The sequence below is a fragment of the Ovis canadensis genome, chromosome 12 (assembly GCF_042477335.2).
Source record: "Ovis canadensis isolate MfBH-ARS-UI-01 breed Bighorn chromosome 12, ARS-UI_OviCan_v2, whole genome shotgun sequence".
Taxonomy (NCBI): Eukaryota; Metazoa; Chordata; class Mammalia; order Artiodactyla; family Bovidae; genus Ovis; species Ovis canadensis.
This window is the reverse complement of record NC_091256.1, coordinates 76,868,400-76,887,362: the sequence shown is the minus strand read 5'-3', so window position 1 is coordinate 76,887,362 and position 18,963 is coordinate 76,868,400. Positions and strand designations below refer to the sequence as shown.

General features: G+C 41.8%; 1 protein-coding gene and 1 pseudogene across 3 annotated transcripts in view; both read left to right on the top strand.

The window, feature by feature from the left end:
- The first annotated feature begins 1,563 nt into the window (after window positions 1-1,563).
- Window positions 1,564-2,994, top strand: LOC138416264 (small ribosomal subunit protein eS4, X isoform-like; annotated as a pseudogene).
- Window positions 2,995-10,593: 7,599 nt separating this feature from the next.
- Window positions 10,594-18,963, top strand: part of NIBAN1 (niban apoptosis regulator 1) — a 175,938-nt gene continuing 167,568 nt past the window's right edge. Inside the window, exons 1-2 of one of the 3 annotated variants that reach the window (XM_069546286.1) lie at window positions 10,594-10,842; window positions 11,906-12,259. In XM_069546286.1, coding sequence (XP_069402387.1) covers window positions 12,205-12,259 — 55 coding nt within the window. In that variant the 5' untranslated portion in view covers window positions 10,594-10,842; window positions 11,906-12,204. The remainder of the gene's footprint in view (window positions 10,843-11,905; window positions 12,260-18,963) is intronic. The other 2 variants (XM_069546285.1, XM_069546287.1) reach the window with 2 other exon arrangements.

Below are 18,963 nucleotides of genomic sequence, written 5' to 3'. Positions count from 1 at the left end.
TTTAATCTTGCATACAAGTACTATATGTAAAGCAATATATATTGGTCAAAATGTTTTTGGTTGGAAAGGAAGACAGAAACCCAATTCAAACTTAACAAAAAAGGTGGGGGGGGGGGGATTATTTACTGTTTCATGTAACTGGGAAAGCCAGAACTCAACTAATAGAATGTCATCAGAGAACTCTTTTGTTTCAATCAGAGGCTCTCCTTCTGGTGAACAAATGTTCACTAGCTGCTTTATTGACTATGCCAAAGCCTTTGACTGTGTGGATCACAAGAAACTGTGGAAATTCTGAAAGAAATGGGAATTCAGATCACCTGACCTGCCTTTTGAGAAACCCGTATGCAGGTCAGGAAGCAACAGTTAGAACTGGACATGGAACAACAGACTGGTTCCAAATAGGAAAAGGAGTACATCAAGACCGTATATTGTCACTCTGCTTATTTAACTTATATGCAGAGTACATCATGAGAAACACTGGGCTGGAGGAAGCACAAGCTGGAATCAAGATTGCTGGGAGAAATATCAATAACCTCAGATATGCAGATGACACCATTCTTATGGCAGAAAGTGAAGAAGAGCTAAAGAGCCTCTTGATGAAAGTGAAAGAGAAGAGTGAAAAAGTTGGCTTAAAGCTCAATATTCAGAAAATGAAGATCATGGCATCTGGTCCCATCACTTCATGGCAAATAGATGGGGAAACAGTGGAATCAGTGACTGACTTTATTTTTCTGGGCTTCAAAAATCACTGCAGATGGTGACAGCAGCCATGAAATTAAAAGACGCTTACTCCTTGGAAGGAAAGTTATGACCAACCTAGATAGCATATTCAAAAGCAGAGACATTACTTTGCCAACAAAGGCCCGTCTAGTCAAGGCTATGGTTTTTCCAGTGGTCATGTATGGATATGAGAGTTTGACTATAAAGAAAGCTGAGTGCCAAAGAATTGATGCTTTTGAATTGTGGTGTTGGAGAAGACTCTTGACAGTCCCTTGGACTTCAAGGAGATCCAACCAGTCCATCCTAAAGGAGATCAGTCCTGGGTGTTCATTGGAAGGACTGATGCTGAAGCTGAAACTCCAATACTTTGGCCACTTGATGTGAAGAGCTGACTCATTTGAAAAGACCCTGATTCTGGGAAAGATTGAGGGCAGGAGGAGAAAGGGATGACAGAAGACGAGATGGTTGGATGGCATCATCGACTCGATGGACATGGGTTTGGGTGGACTCCGGGAGTTGGTGATGGACAGGGAGGCCTGGTTGTGCTGCGATTCATGGGGTCACAAAGAGTCGGACACAACGGAGTGACTGAACTGAACTGAACAGAGCAGCTCAAGATTCATGACTTACCAGTTTATCAGCCCAAGGGGAAAGGGAGCAGTTGTTTTCCTTTAAAAATGTTTTATTGATGCATTGGCTCCTCGTGGCTGCCCGGGCTGCTCTCTGGTCGCGTTGCCTGGGTCTCTATAGCTTCTCTTGTTGCAGAGCACAGGCTCCAGGGCATGCGGACTTCAGCAGTGGCAGCTCCTGGGCTCTAGGGTCCAGGCTCAGTGTTTGTGGTGCATGAGCTTAGTTGCTCCACAGAACGTTGGATCTCCCTGGATCAGGGATCGAACCTGTCTCTCCTGCACTGGTAGGTGGATTCTCCACCACTGAGCCACTGGGGCAACCCAACAGTTCTTTTTCAGTAGCTACAATAGAGAAATCCTGGGCAAGATTCTAACTGGCCCAGCTTGGAAGCAGACTAACAAAATGTATTTCAAAGGCCCTCACACTCTTTCTTCTCCAGAACTGTTATTCTTACAGTGAGCTAATGTTGGCTAAATTTTAGGAGAATGTAATTGATTAAATTGATCTACCTTAAGGTGTTTAAAAGTGATAGCTTTATCATTTACAACTTAAATGAAATGATAATTGGTGCAATGTCAAAATAAGAAAAGGAATTTAAGGCAGTGTGGATGAAGACAGTTTTAACTGGGTTCAAAAAATTATGCCAGTGTGGAAGAATACTTCTTTCAAACATAAGGCATAGAAATCTGGACATCTCTGTCCTACTCACACTATTTGTGAGTGCAAAGAGTATTGGGAAGATGCTGTGAGAAGGATCTGTCCTTGGTTCAGGCAATAAAGGATACATTGTCTGCAGAGAACAAAAAAGCAATAATAAAACTAAGTCAGCTCTTTTTCCTGCCCAGTGCCTAGAGCAGCCACAGCTTGTGCTCCCGAGAAGCACCTGAAGCCCACATCAGCTCCAAAGCTTTCGATGCTGGATAAACTGAGTGGTGTGTTTGCTCCTCGTCCATCTACCAGTCCCCACAAACTAGGGAATGTTTGCCCCTAATCATTTTCCTAAGGAACAGACTCAAGTATGCCCCAATAGGAGATGAAATAGAGAAGATCCGTATGCAGAATTTCATTAAGAGTGATAGCAAGGTCTGCACCAATATAACTTACCCTGCTGGTTTTATGGATGTCATCAGCGCTGATAAAACTGGAGAGAATTTTCACCTGATCTATGACACCAGTGGTTGCTTTGCTGTTCATTGTATTACACCTGAGGAGGCAAGGTACAAGCTAGGCAAAGTGGGAAAGATCTTTCTGGGGACAAAGGGAATCCCTTATCTGGTGACCCATAATGCTTGCACCATCCACTACCCTCAATTCCCTCATCAAGGTGAATGACACCATTCAAACTGACTTGGAGACTGGAAAGAGTACTGATTTAATCAAATTTGACACTGGTGCATGGTGACTGGAGGTGCTAACCTGAGAAGAACTGGTGTGGTCACCAATCAGGAGAGACATCCTGGTTCTTTCAACGTAGTTCATGTGAAAGATGCCAGTGGCCACAGCTTTGCCACCTGGTTCTCAAAAATTTTCATTATTGGCAAAGGCAACAAACCATGGGACTCCCTTCCCTATGGTAAGGGTATCTGCCTTACCATTGCTGAGGAGAGAGGCAAGAGACTAGAAGCCAAATAGAGCAGTGGATAAAATGATCCCTGGGTGACATGACTGGAAAAGTCTTTATACTTAGTTAAAGATAATACCACATTAAAAAAAAAATGGCTAAGTCATTTTGGTCTTCCCTGGTGGCTCAGATGGTAAAGAACCTGCCTGTAATGCAGAAGACCTGGGTTCGATCCCTGGGTCAGGAAGAGCCCCTGGAGGAGGGCATGCAACCCACTATTCTTGCCTGGACAATCCCATGGACAGAGGAGGCTGGCAGGCTTACAGTCCATGGGGTTGCAAACAGTGGGACATGACTGAGTGACTAACACTAAGTCAGCTTGCATTTTCATATTATCATGTATAGGAATTCTAAACAATTTCAGTGATGTAATATCCATCCCCACCTTGATGGAGCAGCCCCACTGTTACTGCAACTCCCTGGAGTTGCTTGTCAATACCTCCTCCCATCTCCCGATTTAAGCACGCTGCAATGGAAGTCAGAGCGCTGGCATATTACTTTTCACAACTATTGCTACCCGACTAGGAGAATTAATGCATTGTATAGAAAAGAGGGAACTGAGACTGCAAAAGGAAATAATCAAGAGATTATGCTTTACAAAATGGATTATAATTAATGTCAAACTGTGTGTTATAAGCAGTTAGTATAAGCTCGTAATATAAAATAATTGAATTAGTCCCCCAAATAAATTCAACAGAAAAGTCTGTTCTGGAAGAGTAATTCATTTGTCAGCTGAGCAAAAGAAGCTTAGAAGCAATAGCTGAATAATGCCAAATGACTGTTAAATTAATTTAAAGGCAAGCATGTGAATTTGATTTGGACCAGAGTCTCTGTCATTTCCTTCATTTTCATATAGCCCCAGCCCAGCACGGAGTATCATAGCTGGTCCAGCAGGTGGCACTCTTCTCTTTGTGCACTTGTACTAAACTAACCATTTGTCCAAGTACAAGGTAGTCTTGCCTTCAGAAGAACCCTATAATCTGTTTATCTACGGCAATAATACAGTCATAGATTTTTGCAAGAGTAACTATGCTGGTCTATTCTTTGTCTTTCTTAAATCAATCTGCTCTTCCCCAGTAGCATATTAGACACCTTCTAACCTGGAGCGCTCATCTTTCAATGTCATACCTTTTTACCTTTGCAAACTGTTCATGGCATTGTCACAGAGAGAATACTGGATTGGTTTGCCATTCCCTCCTCCCTTTGTCAGAACTCTTCATTATGACCTCTTCATCTTTGGTGACCCTGCCCAGCATGGCTCATAGCCTCACTGAGTTATGCAAGTCCCTTCAACCACAACAAGGCTGTGATCCATGAAGGGGCTGAAATCAAAGACTTGTTTTATTATAGTGCATGGACTGGGATTGACGGGAGAGAGTGGATGTAGTGGGCAACACTGCCCTGATGAGCATTGTATGTCCATCCTGATAGCTATGAATGTGCTAAAGGTGCCACCACATTGCATCATGGTTTTCCTGATGCACCACCCATGGTTTTCCTGATGCACCACCCATGGTTTTCCTGATGCACCACCCATCAGCTTCTGACCCCATATTCTAACCCTGAGAAGGGAAAAGATGTTGAAGAGTACCCCAACCACCACGCCCACAGCTCAACCCTTCACAAAACCCATCTTCATGAGGTGGAAGTAACATGGCTGGAACTGTGCTCAGGGATCCGAGGCCAGGAGCATCTCACTTGCGGCCTTGGTTGCTTTTGGTCTTTGTTAGATTTGAAGACTGGTACATACACGTCTAATTGCCCTATTGGGTCTAGAGTTTGTCATCCTTAGTTTCAAGCCTTTGTCAGTTTCTGTTAAAATACTTTGACTTCTACTCTATGTCTAAGGTCTCACACTGTGCTGGAGATATACATACAGTTGAGATGATTCATATTTGAAAAGCACATTGAACCGAAGGAATCTTTATAAACTTAAAAAAAGAAGACTTTTCTAATAAAAATTCCACACATCCTTGGACCTTTTGAAACTTCCCCTCAAGAATCACTGATGAGGAGAAGTTGGATTCCATCTTCTATATATGCTGTCTATTTCAACCAGCTCCATTTTCTACAGTTTGTACCATGAAAACTTTTTTTTTTTCAAATATACAACTAAAATATAATAGGCATATTGCTTTCCCTTTCAAAATGTGTCCTGATGCCCTGCCTCCTGGAAAGTGTGATTTATTGTACACAAATCAAAGGTGCTAAAATAAGCACAAGAATAAAAAGAATTAACATTATTATGTTAATAAAGCCCATTTTCATTTATTACCTTTTTTCATGCTTGCTTCATTCATTTAGAGATTGTGAAATATATGCTGAACATGTTAGTATTGTGTATTATGTATATAGTCTGATCTCATTTAATTTTCACAGATACTCATTTTGAAGAAAAGAAATATAAAGATTAGAAAATTTAAGTTATTTTCCCAAATCATGAGGCAAGTCAATGTCAGAATGGTGACTGGAGATTCTAAACCTTGTACCTCTGGAAAAGACAGATCATATTAGAGTACTGAAACAATCTTGCTAGTAAGTGTAGGAGCTTCATTTAAAAAAGAAACAAAAAATTGTTCATAAAATGACTTTCAGTAGTTGACTCTATTTTGTACAACAACCTATGAGAGTTTTGTTGATAAAGTTGGGCATTCTTTAGAAATTATACAAAGAAAAGAGGAGAAAAGAGTGCTAAGGAAAGATAGGAGAGGTTCAGAGACAAATTTAATTAATTTTACAGTTTGCCTACAGTTAGCACAACCTTCAAAGATTATTCAAGGGAGAATATAAGGAAATGTGTTTTACTGTGGGGAAGAATCCCTTAGAAGAAACGAAGTAGCCATCATAGTCAACAAAAGAGTCTGAAATGCAGTACTTGGATGCAATCTCAAAAACTACAGAATGACCTCTGTTCGTTTCCAAGGCAAACCATTCAATATCACAGTAATCCAGGTCTATGCCCTGACCAGTAGTGCTGAAGAAGCTGAAGTTGAACAGCTCTATGAAGACCTACAAGATCTTCTAGAAGTGACACTCAAAAAAGATGTCCTCTTCATTATAAGGGACTGGAATGTAAAAGTAGGAAGTCAAGAGATACCTGGAGTAACAGGCAAGTTTGGACTTGGAGTACAGAATGAAGTAGGGCAAAGGCTAATAGAGTTTTGCAAAGAGAATGCACTGGTCATAGAAAACACCCTCTTCTAACAACACAAGAGAAGACTCTATACATGGATGTCACCAGATGGTCAACACCGAAATCAGATTGGTATATTCTTTGCAGCCAATGATGGAGAAGCTCTATACAGTCAGCAAACACAAGACCAGGAGCTGACTGTGGCTCAGATCATAAACTCCTTATTGCCAAACTCAGACTTAAATTGAAGAAAGTAGGGAAAACCACTAGACCATTCAGGTATGACCTAAATCAAATCCTTTATGATTATACAGTGGAAGTGAGAAATAGATTTAAGGGACTAGATCTGACAGAGTGCCTGAAGAACTATGGATGGAAGTTTGTGACATTGTACAGGAGACAGGGATCAAGACTATCCCCAAGAAAAAGAAATGCAAAAAGGCAAAATGGCTGTCTGAGGAAGCCTTTCAAATAGCTGAGAAAAGAAGGGAAGCTAAAGGCAAAGGAGAAAAGGAAATATATACCTATTTGAATGCAGAATTCCAAAGAATATCAAGGAGAAATAAGAAACCCTTCCTCAGTGATCATTGCAAAGAAATATAGGAAAACAATAGAATGGGAAAGACTAGAGATCTCTTCAAGAAAATTAGAGATACCAAGGGAACTTTTCATGCAAAGATGGGCACAATAAAGAACAGATGCTATGGACCTAACAGAAGCAGAATATATTAAGAAGAGGTAGCAAGAATACACAGAAGAACTATACAAAAAATATGTTCACGACCCAGATAATCACGATGGTGTGATCATTCACCTAGAGCTGGACATCCTGGAATGTGAAGTCAAATGGGCCTTAGGTAGCATCAGTATGAACAAAGTTAGTGGAAGGGATGGAATTCCAGTTGAGCTATTTCAAATCCTAAAAGATGATGCTGTGAATGTGCTGCACTCAATATGCCAGCAAATTTGGAAAATTCAGCAGTGGACACAGAACTGGAAAAGATGTTTTCATTCCAATTGCAAAGAAAGGCAATGCCAAAGAATGCTCAAACTACTGCACAATTGCACTCATATCACATGCTAACAAAGTAATGCTCAAATTCTCCAAGCCAGGTTTCAGCAATATGTGAACTGTGAACTTCCAGATGTTCAAGCTGGGTTTAGAAAAGGCAGAGGAATCACAGATCAAATTGTCAACATCTGCTGTATCATTGAAAAAGCAAGAGAGTTCCAGAAAGACATCTGCCTCTGCTTTATTGTGGAGAAGGAAATGGCAACTCATTCCAGTACTCTTGCCTGGAGAACCCCATGGACAGAAGAGCCTGGTAGGTTACAGTCCATGGGGTCACAAAGAGTTGGACACGACTGAGTGACTTCACTTTCTGCTTTATTGACTAATGCCAAAGCCTTTGACTGTATGGGTCACAACAAACTGGAAAATTCTTACAGAGATGGGAATACCAGACCACCTTACCTGCTTCCTGAAAAATCTGTATGTAGGTCAAGAAGCAACAGTTAGAACTGGACATGGAACAGCAGACTGGTTCCAAATAGGGAAAGGAGTACCTCAAGGCTGTATATTGTCACCCTGCTTATATAACTTATATGCAGAATGCTGCTGCTGCTACTGCTGCTAAGTGGCTTCAGTTGTGTCTGACTCTGTGTGACCCCATAGAAGGCAGCCCACCAGGCTTCCCCATCCCTGGGATTCTCCAGGCAAGAACACTGGAGTGGGTTGCCATTTCCTTCTCCAATGAGTCAAAGTGAAAAGTGAAAGTGAAGTCGCTCAGTCGTGTCTGACTCATAGCAACCCCATGAATTGCAGCCTACCAGGCTCCTCCATCCATGGGATTGTCCAGGCAAGAGTACTGGAGTGGGTTGCCATTGCCTTCTCCTATATGCAGAATACATCATGCAAAATGCCGGGCAGGATAAAACACAAGCTGGAATGAAGATTGCCAGGAGAAATATCAATAACCTCATATACGCAGATGACACCACCCTTGTGGCTGAAAGCGAAGAAGAATTTGCCTCTTGATGAAAGTGAAAGAGGAGAGTGAAAAAGTTGGTTAAAAACTCAACATTCAGAAAATTAAGATTATGGCATCTGGTCCCATCACCTCATGGCAAATAGACTGGGAAACAATAACAGACTTTATTTTGAGGGGCTCCAAAATCACTGCAGATGGTGTCTGTAGCCATGAAATTAAAAAATGCTTGTTCCTTGGGAGAAAAGCTGTGACCAACCTAGACACCACATTAAAAAGCAGAAACATTACTTTGCCAAGAAAAGTCCATCTGTCAAAGCTATGACTTTTCCAGTAGTCGTATGCATGTGAGAGTTGGACTATACAGAAAGCTGAGTGCCAAAGAATTGATGCTTTTGAACTGTGGTGTTGGAGAAGACTCTTGAGAGTCCCTTGGACTGCAAGGAGATCCAACCAGTCCATCCTAAAGGAAATCAGTCCTGAATATTCATTGGAAGGACTGATGCTGAAGCTGAAACTCCCAATACTTGGGCCACCTGATGCGGGGAGCTGACTCATTTGAAAAGACCTTGATGCTGGGAAAGATTGAAGGTGGGAGGAGAATGGGACGACAGAGGATGAGATGGTTGGATGGCATCACTGAGTTGATGGGCATGAGTTTGAGCAAGCTCTGGGAGCTGGTGATGGACAGGGAAGCCTGGCGTGCTGCAGTCCATGAGGTCTCAAAGAGTGAGAGAACTGAACTGAACTACTGAAGCAAAATGTATTTAATATGCAGTGTGTGTTACAGTATATTGGTCAAATGAGAATGTGACAAACAAGAGGTTCATAATTCTATGACATGCAAAGAAATCCCAAAACATACATACATTTTCAAGGTGCGAAATGTCTATTAAACTAATTGTTCCTTTAAAAAAAAAAAGATACTTTGAGTGAATTATATCTCAATAAAGATGTTAAAAAAGGTAACCATTTTTAGTATGTGAAATTTACTTGAAAGAAATGATCTTTAAGAGTATTTCAAGCCCCCAAATATTGATGCAGTACAAAAACTAACATTTCAAAGGAAATTTCCTAAACTAGCTGATTTGAATCACATGAAATTGAATCTGGTTCAAAAAGCTATCAAATTGCTTGGAGACTCATTTTTAGTGTGTGATTAATAAAATGATTCCCACTTAGGATTTGCAAATATTAAATACTATGACTAAAATAATGAATTCCTTAATTTTTTTTCTGTAAACTGATCAGGGAAAAAGAGCTTTATTTGTTTTGGGAAAAAAGGGAACAGAAGTTCTTGCTTAATATAACATCAATGATTTTCAAGGTCCAATTAAAATCTACTTTCTCTAGAAAATTGCCTCTCTGACCACCGTTGTCCTTACTAATAATAAAAATCCTAATTTCCATTTACTGAACACTTACTGTGTTCCTAGGGATAGGTTAAGTGCTTCACAAACCCAATAAAATTTAATTTTGTCTACACTATGAGGTAAGTGTTATTAACTCTGTTTAACAAATAAGGAGACTAAGACAGGTAAGTTAAGAAACTTGACCCGGTCACATGTTCAGGTCGGGTTCCAGGCTGGAACTGCCTGGTTATAAATCTTAATAACTACACCATACAAAATCCTTCTGTGTACCTTGTTCATTTTGTGAATGCTACAAATGAGCAAAGAATGATAAATTACTATAATCAGTCTTTTCTCAGTGTATTCCCAAACAAGAGGTGACAAGCTAAAACTCTAACAGGAGATCCAAACTAGTTCTCTTTAATAAGAATAACAGCATTCTGAAGTATAATTATATCAATTTGTATAATGAAAGGAATTACTTTTCTGAGAAGAATGATATGATATGATACACTTACTGTGTATCATATGATACATTTAAAGTGTATCGTATGATACCCTTAATACTGAGAGCTGACTAGAATATTGAGAAAAGAGTTGAAGACTGAATAGTTCAAATCACTGAATAGCTGGAAATGCTCTTGATCCACTGAGATCACAGCTTCCATTGATTGCAGATTCTTATATTTTATATCTCATTCCTTCACTTATTCAAGAGTTATCCATTGAGCACCTGCTATGTGCTAGGTGCTGTTCTAGGCATCGAACATATTATCAGAGAACATAAAAATCCCTGCCCTTAAGAAAGAAAAAACAGCAACAACAGCATCAACAAAGACAATCTCTGACCTCATGGAATTTCCATTTCAGTGGGGAAAGCCAGAAAGAAACATATGTCAGATGATGCTGGTTGATATGAATAGGGGAAGAGGCAGAGGGATGAAGCCCGGTGTTTAAACAGGGGGTTAAGGAAAGCATCTCTGATATATTAGGATTTAAGCAGAGATTGAATGAAGTGAGACAGTTGGAAGGGAAGCCATGCGAATTATCTGAGGGAAGAGAAAGCTAGGTGAAGAGCGAGCATGCGCAAAAAAGGCCCTGAGCTTGGTGTGCCCTAGCAGAGCAAAAAGGCCAGTAGGGCTGGAAGGGGAGGGAGAGTGGGTGGTAGGTGAGGGCAGAGAGGAAGTCGGGGCTTGTGTCAGTGACAGACTTTGTGGCTTTTCTCTGAGACAGACCAGTTAGGAGGCATGTGTAATTATCCAGGTGAGAAATGATGGGGTTGATAGCTGTGGAGAGGATGAGAAATGGTTGGACACTGGATTTATTTTGGAAGTCGATTTGAAAGGATTTACTGACGAACTGGAACTGGAACGTAAGACGTGAGAGACTGGGGGTGAGGTATGAGAAATCTTTGCGTTAGAATGCTAGATAAGTAACTTTGGAGAGAAAAATGTCCCCCTCAGGCCTGGTTCTTGTGTGAACAGATCGTTTGACCTTGAAGGTTAAGTCAGCAGGAGTCACTAAAATCTGACTGCTAAGAATAGGGAGAGATGAGTGGTGACCCTTCTACCAAGCTGGTTCTTGTTTGGGAGGAGCTGCCAAGCTAAACAGTGCTTGTGGGAAAAGAACAAGTGCCCTTTCTAATGAACTATTTCTAGTTTGTCAAGGAAAGGAAGGGAATCTAAAGATCCAACAGCAGATTTTGATCAAATCTCAAGAAGTTGCTGGACTGTGAGCCTATTGTAGGATCCAAACTTAGGTTCTCTCTCTTCTTTTTTTTTTTTTTAGTTTCTCTCTTTTTTCCTTTCATCCTCCACTCCCTCCTTGGCTCAACTTCTTTTTTTAAAATTTTTATTGGCCATATAGTTGATTTACAATGTTGTGTTAGTTTCAGGTACATGTATTCACTATTGTTTATAGATTCTTTTCTCATATAGAGCACTGAGTAGAGTTCCCTGTGCTATACAGTAGGTTCTTGTTAGTTACCTTTTAAGTATATAGTCCTGTGTGTGTGTCAGTGCCAATCTCCCAACCCCCTCCCCCATCCATCTGCTGTGTGTGTGTGTGTGTGTGTGTGTGTGTGTGAGTGAAAGTCGCTCAGTTGTGTCTGACTCTTTGCAGCCCCATGGACTGTACAGTCCATGGAATTCTCCCCTGGATCCATCCCCTGAAAGGATCCATCCCCTATCCCCTGGTGACCTTAAGTTTGTTGACTTCATTTGGGATTCTACTTCTGTTTTGTAAATACGTCCATATAAACCCTTTAAATTGAATTAGCTGCCTTCTAGATTTTGCATGTCTAACAAGTTCTTGGGTGATGCTCCAGAACTGTTGCTTCTGGTACCAAGGAGCAGGGCGTGCAAAGCAAGGGGCCCTTGACCTCCACCTCCTGAGAGGTGAGGAGGAAGGTTCCACCTTCAGAGGTGTCCGGTCACCAGGGAAACTGTCCTCTGACCCCAAGGTGAAAATAAGAAGCCAGCGAAGAGAAGAAAAGTCCTTCCAGACCCGACATCCCTTCGAGCTCACCAGTGGAGCGAGGGCGGGAAGACAGCTCCGGGCCGGCCCACAGATCCTTAGAGGGCGCGGACCCGGAGGAGGCGCCCCGGCAGGCCGCGCCTCTCGGAGGAAGTTTGCCCTTTAATTGCAGAGCCCGGATCGCCGTCGCACCAACTTCCAGGAGCTGGCAGCGGGCGCCGACGGGAGTGTCCGTCTTTCCCGCCCGGGCAGCCGCGGCGCTCCGCATCCTCCGGCACCGTCACCATGGGCGGCTCGGCCTCCAGCCAGCTGGACGAGAGCAAGTGCGCCTACATCCGAGGTACGCCCGCCCGGGGCTTCCCGGGAGCGCGACGGGTCCGCCCGGAGCCTGGGGCCAGGCTGGGCGCCCGGGCACAGGTCCGGGAGCGGGTAACTCGCGCGGTACCCGCCGCGCTCCCGCCCTCCACGGCCGGCTCAAAAGCTGCGGGCGCGCGGATGACCCGGGCGCACAGCCCCTCCCCAGCCAGGCGGGTCCCCCAGCCAGGCGGGTCCCAGCGCCGGAGGGCAGCTCGCCGGAGCGCCCAGGTCGGGGTGGGGTGCGCGGGTCCAGGGCGCATAGGCTCGGGATGCTTCGGACGCGCCGCCGGACGGTTGGGAAACGCAGGTGCCGGCTGCGGAGAGGGGGACCACCCCCCTTGTTTCCGCCACACTGCGGTCTTCCGTGTCAGTTCTGCACACCCCAACCCCCGCCCCCCGCGCAGCAACACCTCGCCCCCCTGTACCTGGCGTGGCACACAGTTCTGAGCCCTTTGTGAACTTGCCGAAAAGAGAACAGGGGGGATACCCCTAGCTTCTAGAGATTTCCCTGGGGATTCCCGGCCTCTTGCGCTGAATTCCCCTCCTGGTGATATTGGCCGGGTTTTGCAAAACGCAGCGTCGGCCACAGCTTCACTTGAGCTTCATAATGTCACTTGCGGGATGGTTTCATCAGAGGCAGCGAGCCAGTGTCATTCCCCTCCCAGGTTGTTCCCTTCCCGGAGGGGAGGCGAGGGGCGAGGGGGGCGGGCAGGCGAAAGAGGAACACGCGTGTTGTGTAACCGTGACTGAAGTTGTAGACGGAGAGAAACTCACTTGAGCGACTTTCAGGGAAACAGTGATACAGTAGAATGTGAGGCAGAAGAAAATAAAACCCAAACTGAGCTGAAACTGCAGGAAATCATGACTCTTTATCTCCTGGGTGAAATTGGCCTCTTTCTCTTCCCTCCCCCACAAACCTTGCCGACCACCACTACCTAACAGTTGGTTAGCTCGTGAATTTATGTTTTTCTGGCTTTAGAAATACCTGCTAAACTAGTATTATACTCTAGGTTTTATCCTCATTCTGTTAAAAAAAAAATTAAGTTCTTTCTGATAACCTCTTTCTGGCCCCTGAACCATTTCCTAAGAGGGAAGGATTTAGTTAGTATGCTTATTCCGTATTTGCTTGCAGTTACCACAACATTGAAAACCGCTTAAAACGGATATCAAATCAGGGCACGTGAGAGCAATTTAATTGATTTTCCAGACTTCTGCTCTGCTGCTTTCAGAGGTGGATGATCACCAACAGCCCATACTGTCAGGGAGCTAAACTTGGTCAAGTATTCCTTTGCTGTTTATTTAACATGCGGGAAAAGATGGATGATTTATTTATATTAGAAAAGAAAAGCTAAACTAAGTGTGCCTTAGTCTTAAAATTTGGCTATAGGCTTATTGTTGATATCAGTGTGTAGGGGACTGAAAGAACAATGTAATAGAACATTGTGAGAAGGGGCTTGCATTTAGTTATTAGCAAAATAGGTTTATGGTGTTTATTTTATAACACCGTATTTCACTGAAAAGCTTAGAAACACATAAAGTTGTAGCATGGCCATCTATAGCAATCATTGGAAGTCCAGCCATATGAGGGGTTAACTTGCTTGAAGAAGACTTCATGGTTACCACGGTTATTGTTGCTGATGCTAGCATTGTACTCATGTGATAAGAAGATGTGCTACCTTTTTCATTCTGAAATCAAATTATTACACATACAAAAATATGAGATAGCTCGTGCACAGGAAGGATTGGTAATAAATGTGTTCTGAATATATTAAAACTATAACAGATGCGTGACGGTCATTACATCCTCTGGTCTTGTTTGTTCTCTTACATCTCCTCATTATTTGTTTGGGAGGGCACTTTCAAAATATGTAGGGGTGGAGGCAAGAGAAGAGTTAAAGTTAGAATACCTCCAGAGAAAATGAGAAGTCTCCTCATTCGAGAATACTGGTCTTGCCAAAAAGAGAAAACAGCACTGGAAAAATGCATGGTGTTGTGAATTGTTAGTGCATGAGCAAAAGAAGGTCATGAGGCTGTGATTTCCTGACAGTTTTGAAGCCCCAGATCCCTGAAAAAAAAAAAAACCATAACCCTGTCTTCACTGCTTTGCCCATCCTTTAGCCCATAAATATTCTCAAGGTTGGATTTAATCGTAAGCAGAACAATTGAAAATATGACGGTAAAGTTTAAACACAATTTTATGACCTGTTTCTCATAAGGTAGCTGCCAGTGAAATAGTATGGATTTGAAAGCTCCTGTAGCTGAGACAATAACTTTCCTTCAAGCTTAATAAACTTTGCCAACATGGAGGATAACTAGTCAATACATTTGCAGTGAATTTTGTGAACTTAATCTTGTACCTGTTGAGAGCAGCTGTATTTTAGTAGGCTGATGATTCTGAATCAGCACTAGCTTTTCAGCAAATCATTTAACAGCTGCCATTTCGTTTGTGTGCCTCAAAACTTTGTGTTAATAGTGATCTCTGTCACACAGATATTTCAAAAGTAATTTATTTCTTAGGATTTAGTCAATCTCTAGGTAAAGGGATGTCAGAAGTGTTAAAGGTGTTACTTTGTTTCTAAAGATGTTAGTTTTGAAAATTACTGATTGGCTCATGTTTCTTAAGGACAGAATACATTTTGAGGATGGTGTCTATAAGTCTTTGAGTAACGTCTCTTGATAAAATGATGCTATTCATAAATAATACTAAGATCAATTTGTAATCACATGGGTGGTATCATCTGTTAGCCTTCAGAAATGCTTTTTAGTAGTGACCTAAATGGGTTTTTCTTTAAGGAAAAAGAAAGCTCATATAATGCAGGCATCAGTGATCATTTTAGGGCACTTTTTTCTTTTACTGGCTTGTTTTCTTTTCCTTTCAAACTTTTGGTATGCCTAAAAGTGAACTACCGCTCCAAAAACAGTGTTTTCCTGTTAAGGCAATAATTTTGTTTCCTTAAAAAAATTGCTGTTGAATTGTTAATGAATCAAAAGAAAACAAACTTGAAAACTCTCCCACATATGTCCCGTGGAGGGCCAGAAAGGCACTGGAAATTCAGTACTGTAGCTGAGAACTGAAGGCTACATGGGTTCTTGGTGGGGGAGGGCACTTCCAGGCCTGGCAGCAGCAGATAGTCAGGAAAACTGACTTATTATTGCGTCGTCAGCCACACTGAACCTGTAAAGTGGCTTCTTCTGAAATGCTCATAAAGGATCTGATGCTTATAAAGTAAGAAGTGAGTTTCAACTTAAAAACAACATGTATTTCTCTCAGGGAAATTTTCTCCTATTTATACCATAAGGGCTAACTCGGCTGAAATGGGAAATACACGCTGATTGTAGTGTCTGGAATGAATGGACACTAGGAAGTCTGTGGTCTATGCAACCTAGATTTGTAGTTACTAGTCTACACATTTGCTTTTTCTTCACTTGTAATTTGTTGGTAGGAGATGGGTGTAAGAACTGATCTGATCTTAGAGATCAGTTTATCTCTAGTAATAGTACAGCTGACCCTTGAACAACATGAAGGTTAAGGGTGCAGACCCTCTGTGCTGTTGAAAATCTGCATATAACTTATAGTAGGTCCTTAATAACTGCGGTTCCTCACTGAGCGTGGATCCACATCCCTACATTCAGTCAACTGTGGATCGTGTAGAGCTATAGTATTTACTATTGAAAAAAGTAGGTGGACCCACAGAGTTCAAACCTGTGTTGTTCAAAGGTCAACTGTATGGAACTTTAGGATACAGAATGTGGTAGACACCATTAGGTGCCACCCCAACATCCTTTCCCCATTCCTCTTCAATAACAGAACCCCACTTTTGTTGGGGTACTGAACCTCTGTGCAGCCCTCTGTTTCAGAGAGGTTAGCCCCACTTATGGCTTCTGAGAGGTGGGTGCTGATGGGTCCCTGCCTATCATTCTGTGTCTTCTTGTCAGTGACTGCAGTTGACCCTTGTACAACACGGGTTTGAACTCATGGGTAAGATTTGTTTTCCATAGTAAATGCTACAGTACTCCGTGATTCACAGTTGGTTGAATCTGAGCATGTGGAACCAGAGGTATGGAGGAACTGCTGATACCAAGGAATGCGTATATGGAGGGCCAACTGTGTGGAGGGTGGGCACCTCTCACACCCATTCCCCCCCCACCACCATGATATTCAAGGGTCAGCTGTGTACAAAGCATGGGATTGTGATGAAATCTGGCCACTGAGACTTGAAGGGAACTTTGCCAGCTGCTTCTAAGAAAATTTTCTTCCCTTTTCAAAAGGGGACAGAGGGAAGAGATACATCCTTCCTCCTCTTCTTTTGGATTTTGTTGCATCTGAAATATGATGCCTAGAACTGCTGTTTGTGTCTTGAGGAGCAGGAAGGGAGCTAGCTTAAGACAGAGCGCGACACGTGGAGCTGTGCCAGGCTGAGGCAGCCTCAGAGAGGAGAAGTTGGAGCCCAGCAAACCTCACTGACTGCCTGCCCTACTTTTGGGTACTTCTTGTTATGAGAGATACAAGTTGGGCTGGTAGAGACTGCTAGTTATCCGCTAACATAATATTCTCTTGCTTTTTAAAATGATGGAAGCTCCAAGTATTAGCTGACCACATGAACTCCTAGAATAAAGACACCTAGTTGGCGTCTGCTTTACAACTAGATAGGGTCATGTAGCTGAGTTCTGGCTAATGGGATGTAGGTAGGAAGTGTTGTATGTGATCCCCAGAAAGGGGGATCTTAAAAGTAAAGGGTGTGCCTTTCTTTCTGTTGTCCTTCATGCTGCTGGCTAGATTGTGAACGTGACTGGGGAAGCCGTCTTGGACTATGGGGTGTTCTTTAAGAAGGAATTCATGCAAAGTGAAGTGGACAAAAGGAGCCCAGGTCCTGAGGATTTCATGTAGTAGAACTTCCATACCAGCCTTGGACTACTTACCTCTGGACCATAATAAGGGAGAGAGAAACTTCTGTCTTACTTAAACCAGTGTTCCCTGTGCTATTGATGTTATTCCCAGTCAAACTCTTTCTAAGTATAGCACCTTCCTAGATCCTCTGTGAGAAAAAATAATCCAAATAGAGTAGGAAGTAGGTAAGAATTATAGCATGAGTATTTGTCTCAGACCTAATTTGTAGAAATGAATGAGTTTGCCTAAGAAGTGAGGAATTGCAGTGCCTCAGGTGGAAATAGCAGGGATGGGAGCAAAGGGAGGACCCAGTATAAATAATGCAAAAATGTGTATTGATTATATACATCTAAATTATATCTTAATTTTAAAAATACCAATCTACTAATGAAGCAACTGAACTGAATGAAGCTAGCAGGAGTTTTGCATTAAGAAAACTATTGCAGATTGGGAATTTCTGGTGGCAACGATTACTTTCTGCTACCTTTAGTCTTTGTGAATGGAAATCAAGACTTTAAGAATTTAATGTGAATTAAGTTTCTTAATCTAAGAAATCTCGTTAAAAATAAGGACACTTGGCTCAGACAAACTGTTTTCTGCTGTACTTGTGGAAGAAAGAGTGGTCTTGCCTCTTGAGTCCCAATTCACGCTTTGATGAATTCATAGAGTCATATGCTAAATCAAGATCTGGTCTTGATGAAACACAGTTTTCTCCTGTGGACATTTGCTACGAGAGAACCTCTTCCTCAAGAGGGCTTTAGTAATAGAAACTCCTAGAATGACGATAATGATTTTAAAATTTTATTTATTTATTTTTTGTAATAGTAATTCCTATGATGACCATAGTGATTTTCATTTATTTATCTTGCTGTGGACTATTGAACTGATTATGGTTTTACTCTGTTATTCTTTGGGATTATTATCTGAACTGGATTCCCAGGTAAGAAGTACAATAGCAGGAGCACAATTTGTGACAGTAGTTTCTAATTCAATCAAAGTAAATGGACTGTGAAAGTTTTACAGAATATTTTATGTGCTATATGGCAGTGAAATTTGATCCCTTAACCAGAAATTTTATTTTCTTTTGTCAGTGAAGCTAGCTAACACCATTTTAAGAAAAAAGATACCTACAACAATTTGCCTTGTGAAATGGAAAATGAAATCAGAGGTAAGGATAATAATGAAAAGGAAGACAAGAGAACAAAAGAGCGCAATTCATCTGCTACAATCTGTTTTAAAGCACTTTAGTAAAATGTGACACGAGGGCTAAAATTCTAACAGTTCCAAACTAAAACACACACACACACACAATCCCAAATGTAATACACATTTTCTCCTTTGAAGCTGGAAAACTCATTTTAAAAAGAGACCAGCAAGTTGCTGCCAGTAAGAAAATGCAAGCCAGTTTATAAAAGTGCCTCTTTTTTTTTGCGCTATATGTTTTTTTTCTCACAGGAGTGAAGAAAAGATTTATGTATGAAAGAAATTAATTCGGTTTTACAAATTGTAAGACCTAAGATCCAAAGAAGTTTATATTTCTCTGCTTGATGTGTTTGGATGTTGCTGTGGATAGATTAGAATAAATCAAAGTTTTAAACTAGGAGCCTCGAGTGCTTTTAAAAAAGTCCATGGTCTAAAAATAAATAAATAAAAAGTCCACAGTCCAAAGAAATTTTGGAAGAAGAGTAAAGGTCTCTCTGCCAAACCATGGGGATTTTTTTCTTTTTCTTAAAACCATTTTTATTTAAAAATAAAACATAGGCTCCAAAACCATGTAAACAAATGCATAGCTTAGTACA